The sequence below is a fragment of the Clytia hemisphaerica genome, unplaced genomic scaffold (genome assembly GCF_902728285.1).
Source record: "Clytia hemisphaerica strain Z4C2 unplaced genomic scaffold, Clytia hemisphaerica genome assembly, whole genome shotgun sequence".
Classification (NCBI taxonomy): Eukaryota; Metazoa; Cnidaria; class Hydrozoa; order Leptothecata; family Clytiidae; genus Clytia; species Clytia hemisphaerica.
Window position 1 is genome coordinate 1 of NW_027103943.1, and position 7,802 is coordinate 7,802.

The 7,802-nt window shown below is 37.8% G+C and overlaps 1 protein-coding gene across 1 annotated transcript; it reads left to right on the top strand.

Moving 5' to 3' along the window:
- The first annotated feature begins 1,244 nt into the window (after positions 1–1,244).
- Positions 1,245–2,003, top strand: LOC136809946 (craniofacial development protein 2-like). Its single transcript, XM_067066510.1, has one exon. The coding sequence runs from the start codon at positions 1,245–1,247 to the stop codon at positions 2,001–2,003; it is 759 nt and encodes a 252-aa protein (XP_066922611.1).
- The last annotated feature ends 5,799 nt before the right edge of the window (positions 2,004–7,802 follow it).

Consider the following 7,802-nt stretch of genomic DNA (forward strand, 5'->3'; position numbering starts at 1 on the left):
CCATAAAAAATACATAATGCAGATTAAAGGTGAATTCCATGAAATTGAATACAATTTCAGTCATTTGATTTGAAATATAAAAAGTAAGTAACTTTGGACTGGTGGCATACTGTAGATATAATTTATTTGTATCAAAGGTTACTGAAAATTATCTGAAAAACTTTAACAATCTTTATACGTGTTTCTGCAAAAAGTTTTTAGTTAGCTTGAATAAAATTTCTTCATGGTTACTAAAGATATGAATTTGCTCTAAAGATATGCTCTCAAAATTGGCAGTTGAATCAGATACTTTTAATAAAGGTATTAATTTTCAGGGATTAAAAATTTCCTGGATTTCACAGCCTTTGTTCTTATTTACGAAAGACTATATTAAAATAAAACCCTAGGAAAATCTGAAAATGGGCCTTCAGCGAAAATTAGTCACCATGAAAATATTAAAACATAATCCACTTTCACTTCCCTGGCAAGCAAGAAAGCAGAGCTTCTTCAACGAAATGACTGTTAATACATACAAATACCAAAACTTAATTTATCACTTTTTGAAAATAACTTAACGTGGGAAAACACGGAAATAAGTCCTTGCAAAAAGCTCAAATTTTGTGGATAGTGGATGCCCAACCGTGAGTATAAATTAATGGTAGAATAAATTATTATGCGGAATTAATCAATGTGAATGGCTGAAAAATTGCCAAATTTAAATAATGCGAATTAGGGCCTAATTAATTAATCCTTGGGGTGGGCCAAAAACCTCATCGCTCACCAGTTCAACCTGTACTACGGGAGCCAGGGGTGGTGTTTCAGTGAGGGAAAGTAAGCAGGGAAGGTTGACGCGTTACCACATAGCCTCTCACCTTCTCAGACTGCTGTGTATGTGGTAGGAGCCACATCCTTCACGAGGTGCCCTTGTTTGGAACAGAACACAGCCGATCTAGAGGAAGGTAAACCTCGACAAAACAACCCCTCTCTCCCACCGCAGGATGAGTGTGTCCCTACAGATGCTGATACCGACCGATTACCGACTGGTCTATCGACATTTAGCGGTGAAGACATTGGAATGCAGGATGTCGGATGGTAACCAAGACGATATCAAAGTTTGATTTTGGCTTGCAAACCTGTGGTGAGGCAATTTGACATGGAAACCTCTCCATGCAATTATGGCGAAGCACACCCGCTCCAAAACGGGGCACTGCTCTCTCTTGTAGGACTGACGCCCGCAAGTTATATCTAGTCATGAAAGCATTATGATGATTACAAACTTACCCCGACGTTCATCCCGCATCGCTCGTCGCGCGGTCAACCAAGGAGCGCGTCCTGTCAATGCACCTCAGGTTACAGTCGAAAAATGTGCTACTGAGGACGTAGACCCTGCGACACAAAATGTCCCAAATGATAGTCTTATTAAATGCAAGAAATCTGTATGGCTCTCTACCTTCAATACTCGCACTCTGAGGGATACCCAAATCTACGAACTCGTCGCGTCTGCTGAACAGCTAAAACAAGAGATTATTTTTATTCAAGAACATCGTTACCTACATGAAGAAAGTCCGATTAAGGAGCACGACCTAGGAAAACAATGGAAACTTATCACATCTTCAGCTTGGAAAAACAGCGTCAATGCTTCCACTGGCGGCATTGGATTACTTTTAAGCCCCTTAGCTTACAAATCTCTAAAATCAATTGAGAGCATTACTAAGAGAATTTTGATAGCTACCTTTCACGGAAACCCACAAACGACCATAATTAACTGCTACAGTCCAACTAACGTTGAAGATGAAACTGTTGTCGAAAACTTCTACTCTGAACTTTCCTCCGTCGCTCGACAAGTCCCTAAGCATAACCTGCTGCTTATAGGTGGTGACTTTAACGCTCACCTCGGACAAGAAGACGGATATCATTTTGCCTATCACCATACAACGAATCGCAACGGAACCATGCTGAATAATTTCATCAAGGAACAAAACCTCTTAGCTCTTAACACATCCTTTCAGAAACGTATTGGTTAAAGATGGACATTCACTGCACCAAACGGAACAAAGGCTCAACTCGATTATCTTCTAATCAACACTAAATGGCGAAATAGTGCAAAAGACTGCAGAGCTTTCAACTCATTTCAAGGAGTCAGAACAGATCATCGAATTGTTTCTGCTCATATCAAACTGACACTTAGAGCTAATAAAAGTAAATCCAAAAAATCTCCGACGTTTGATTGGTCTTCTCTCAAAAATGACCAAGATATATCAAATCGCTTTACAATATCCTTAAGAAACAGATTCGATGCCCTACAAGACACAAATGAAACCAACTCACCTAACCAAACCTTCAACAACTTTGTCATTGCCTGTGAAGAAGCAGCACATAATAGCATACCAATAAAAAAGAAAGCCAAAAGGCACATACCCTGGGACACAAACGACATATCCCTAAAAAGAGATAAGCTCCGCAAATGCTCAGAAGTAAAAAACTCAAACCCTTCCCAGACCAACATCAATAAATACCTATCTGCAAGGATTGACCTTGAAAATACATACAAATCGGAACAAACAAATTATCTAAACCAGAAAATTGATGACATTGCATCAAAATTCATTAACCAACAATCTTCTGAAGCCTGGAAAATAATCAATGAGATAACAGGCCGAAAAGCATCCAATAACTCCAAACTTAAAGCCCTAAATGACGAAGAAAGGCTAAAATTATGGAAAACTCACTATGAGACACTTCTAGGTGGGACAACAGACACTGGCGAATCTACCATAAACATTATCTTACACGAATTACCAATAATTAAAGGTGATTTCACCATTGAAGAATTGGACATTGTTTTAAAAAGTATAAAAGACAAGAAAGCATGTGGCTTAGACAACATACCCGCTGAAATCTGGAGGCTAAGAAACTTCAATGATATCCTGTTATCACTTTGTAACTCTGTCTATCAAGGACAGCCAATTGACAAATGGAGAGAAGGATGTATTCTTCCTTTTCCCAAAAAAGGAGACCTTGGTGTTGCGTCCAACTATCGAGGAATCACCCTCACATCAATAGCAGCTAAAATTTACAATACCATGCTACTGAATAGGCTTCGACCACACATTGATCCATTATTGCGAAAAAACCAAAATGGCTTCCGACAAAACAGATCAACTAACGGCCAGATCCTGACCATTCGTAGATTAATCGAAGGAGCAAAAGAAAAGAATCTCCCACTTGTCCTTCTATTTATTGATTTTTCTAAAGCATTCGATTCCATAAATAGAACCAAAATGAAACAGATCTTACTCTCGTATGGCACACCTGAAGAAACAGTTTCAGCAATAATGATGCTCTATGACAATACAAAATCCATGGTCAGATCTCCAGACGGTGACACTGATTTTTTTTTAATATAACCAAAGGAGTATTGCAAGGTGACACGCTCGCACCATACCTCTTTGTAATTTGCCTTGATTATATAATGAGGAAAGCAACCGAAGATAATACGAATCTTGGCTTTACTCTAAAACAACAGACAAGCCGTAGACATCCCCCCGATATGATTACTGATGCTGATTATGCCGATGATCTTTGCATAACTTCTGACCTTCCCAATGATGCAACTGTCCTCCTACATCGTATTGAAGAAGCTTCCATCAAAATAGGTCTCTGTGTCAATGCAAAAAAGACAGAGTTCATGGTTTTCAACCAAGCGCATTCAGGTTCAATTAAATCCCGAACAAACCAAAACATCCAAGCTGTTCAAGAATTTACCTACCTTGGCAGTAACATTTCCTCTACAAAACGAGATATGGAAATCAGACTAGCAAAAGCCTGGTCAGCCCTCAACAAACTGGACAAAATATGGAAATCTAACCTATCAGCAAAATTAAAAAGGAATTTCTTCAGAGCTACAGTCGAGTCAGTTCTTCTATATGGAGCTACCTCGTGGACCCTAACTAAAACCCTCGAGAAAATGCTGGATGGCGTGTACACGAGAATGCTTCGGGAAGTTCTGAATATTTCGTGGAGAGAACATCCAACAAAGAGATTACTCTACGGAGATCTTCCACCAATAAGCCAAACATTGAAGGACAGACGTCTCAGGTTTGCTGGACATTGTTTTAGGAGCAAAGATGAGCTAGCTAGCGATCTTGTCCTTTGGCAACCAAATCACGGTTTCAAAACACACGGTAGACCAGCAAAGACGTATCTTGACCAACTCTGTGAAGATCTAGGCTGCTTGAAAGAAGACCTCCCGGTGCTCATGAGAGATCGAACACGGTGGAAAGATCAAGTCATCAGATGCCGAGCTCGCTCGACCCGGTAAGGTAAGGTAATTAATCCTACATTAATTAATCCTGCATTAATTTATCCTCGCATAAATTCATACTCTTGAGGTAATTCCTGCAAAATATAAATTGATCCAATTAAAGTAGTGCCAGACTTTGTATTTCAACAAGTGTGTTTGTTTCTCTCCCATAAAAACAGATTCATCTTGTCTTCAATCCATATGTTTTGAAAATAAAGGCTAAGGGAATTCAGATACCGTGTCCCATTGTAACTACCGTCAACATGGTTAAAAACTTCAAAAAGGTAGGTACAACATTGTGTTTGTATTTTATTGGACGTCTGGTTCTAAAAAGTCAAAAAGTTTGTTCAGTTTTAATTCGAGCAAAGTACGCTCCTGCGTTCAACATCAACACGGTACAGTGTGCAGTGGTGGTATTAGTAGAGAGAGTGTTCGAGTCTGTTCATAATATGAGGCTGAAAGTCTTCGGCGCACATACATATCGAAGTACCGTTCTGGCACAGTGACATAAACAGCATTTTCAAAGTTTGCTAAAGCTTCAATATTGGCGTAAAGAATTATTCACAAAATAGCATCAAATACTCCATATAATCCATCGTTTTTCGGCTTTTGTTCCGCTTCTGTTTACATTTTTCTGCTCACTGCTCCCCATGCTCAACCATTTTTTGCTGTAACACTGTGCTTCAAATGTCCACGAGAATGAACCAGTTCATGTTAGTCATAGTATATTCTCATTGGCACGTCTCACTCACTAAACCTCTTCTGTAAGAAACTCAATGTTGGACCAGTTTTTGGCATGTTTTGGCGCAAGGCTTAAAAAATTTCAATTTACAGTGGTCAAAGCAGTTTTTTTCTGTGAGACGGAAAATTTTTTGATAGAGATAATTTTGTATACAGTAACACATGCACGCCCCACCATGGTTGGGGCCGAGGGTCAGAAAATTATCAGATTTTTTAACCCCTAGATTGGCTAAAAAGGCAATAAAATTTATTAATTAAAACAACTCAGAATGTTCTTAAAATGCCTATAATACAGCGAAAATATATATCTATCTAAAATAGGTTGAAAGATAAAAATATATGAACGTCATACTATGTATATACAAGGTATATATACAAAACATGCTTGAAATCCAATTTTTAAAACTTTGATGGAATTATTCTAGAGAATAAAATCACTATTTCTCGCTAAATAACCATTTCTGACTGAGATGGAAAACTTTGACAAAAATTTCTGTGAGACGGAAATCCGTCTGAGACGGAAGAAGTTTGATCACTGATTAATTTCCTTCAAATGTCAAAATGAAGTCACTATAATATAGGTAAACAATATGAATTAACGGTCAATTTCCCTTTTGTCTATGCCTTTATAATATCAGTAGGGTTTTGAAGATGTCGTCCATTCTGACAATCGTATATAAGGTTTGATCCAATATCAGTAGTTTGATAGATATTCATTTAGTAGCAAACAATGTCCCTCAAGTAAATCCAGTCGAGCAACTACTTTAAAAAGATATTAACCAAGCAAAAATCTTGTGTGCCGTTTGCTGTTTGTGAAAGCTTAGCTGTGTGGACTGGCAGTGCAGACGGGGAAACAATAATTACAAGGTCTCAAAAGAAGGAAAACCGACAACGACTTTTTATTTCTGCCTATCTTCTCTGAGGCTTCTTTCTGACCCCCTGGTGACTTTTCTAACTTATTTACTATGTTTTCTGACTATTTTAAAGTGTTTTAATTGACCTTGAATTATCGACCCGACCGGGGTTCGAACCCACCAAATGAAAGAGCTTCTGATCAGAAACCCAGCGCGCTATCCGTTGAGCCACACTCGCACAACAGAACATAAAATTTGGAAATACTTATAGAATGACAAAAAAGACGAGGGTAATGTTATTATGATATGAGTAAAATTGCCCCTTTTTTAACCTGACTGAAATTCGAGCCGTTACAAGCAACCCTGCGGGGCCCAAGGTGCCGAGTATGCACCCGGCACAGTGACAAGCCGTTACTAGCAATCCTGACCTAAGCAATTCCAAACAACAAAAGCCCCGGAAAATTAGACAAGAGTTTTTTCCTTCTTTTGAGACCTTGTAATTATTGTTTCCCGTGCAGACGGGACTTTCGATTTCTCGCTTTCACAAATGCTCTGTGTAAAATGCACGAAAGTTAAAACAATATCACGAAAAAAATCGAACGAAACAACATGAATCTGAACATGAATATTTTTCTGGCGAGCAAGTCCGCTACGTGAAGCAACAAAAGCTCCTGCGGGGCAATGAGTTTTTCAGCCTTAAATGTCAATATTAATTAAAATGGAAACATGTACTTCTCAGTAATTTCTAAAATCTGAGGTTCAGATTCTTCTTAATTTGTTCTTAGGTTTTGGCCAAATTTCAGCCTCGTATTCTTATGAAATTGTTCTTATAAAAAACGTGTAAGACAAGGCACGGATGTCACTTTAAGTAGACTGTAAATCACTCCCTTGGCACATTTGTTAGCATTTGAAAGAATTTTGTCTAAGATGAGAGGTCACTCTTAACAAAAATTACTGTAGGGCTAAGATCATTCCTCTTGAACGCAAATTCAGAAGCAGCCGGCGAAGGGATTTTTTAGAAATACAGTATGTGTTCTTATCTTTTAGGAGACAAAATGTTACGACCTTTCAATTTTTTATCCAAATGATGTGTTCTGATTTCTAGGAAACCTTTAGCGCACTATTTGTCTCCCTAAACTTATCACTACTTTATGGTTTGATGTGTTCTAAAATCTAGGAAAAACTGTTCGCCAAGACAAACTTATAAGATATTTGTTTTTCTCCACGAAAGATGTGTTCTGAAAATTTCTAGGGTTACTAGGCAACAAGATTACATCAATCTTTGATTGATTATACCCTTGTCTCCTGAAAAGATGTGTTCTGAAGCTTTCTAAGGTTACCTAGACAACAAGAACACGTTAGATGACCTTGATTATACCCCTGTCTCGTCAGAACACATCATCATTTCTAGACATTTCTAGCTAATCAATTTTCGAAGATCTGATCAGAACAGATCAAAATTTCTAGCTGAAATATGCTCTCAGAACACATCGGAAAAAAAGGTCGCCTCGCCGGCTGCGTTCGCAAATTCAACTCTATGTGTTCGTTTTACTGCGGTGGCACCTTAATGAAAGTTATGGCTAGTTCAGTGATAATGTGTAGACAATAGGATCGTCTAGTTAAAAATCTGAAAAATCGGATTCGTCACAAGATTTTTGGGTTACACATATACACTGATGGTTGAAAGGGACTAATATTTGTAATTTCAATCTCACTTTAGATTCTTTATTTTGTGGGTTGAAAATTTTCTTATTCATTGCGAATATGTATTTAATTTATACTAGGAAATAATTTATGCTTATTTATGCTAAAATGAATTATCCTACTAAGAAAATATATATTTTAAGACTGAAATATTCTAGAACATATACTTTGAGATTTTCATTTTTTTTTCTCGACCCAGATCTGGGGTACTTGGGCAAAAA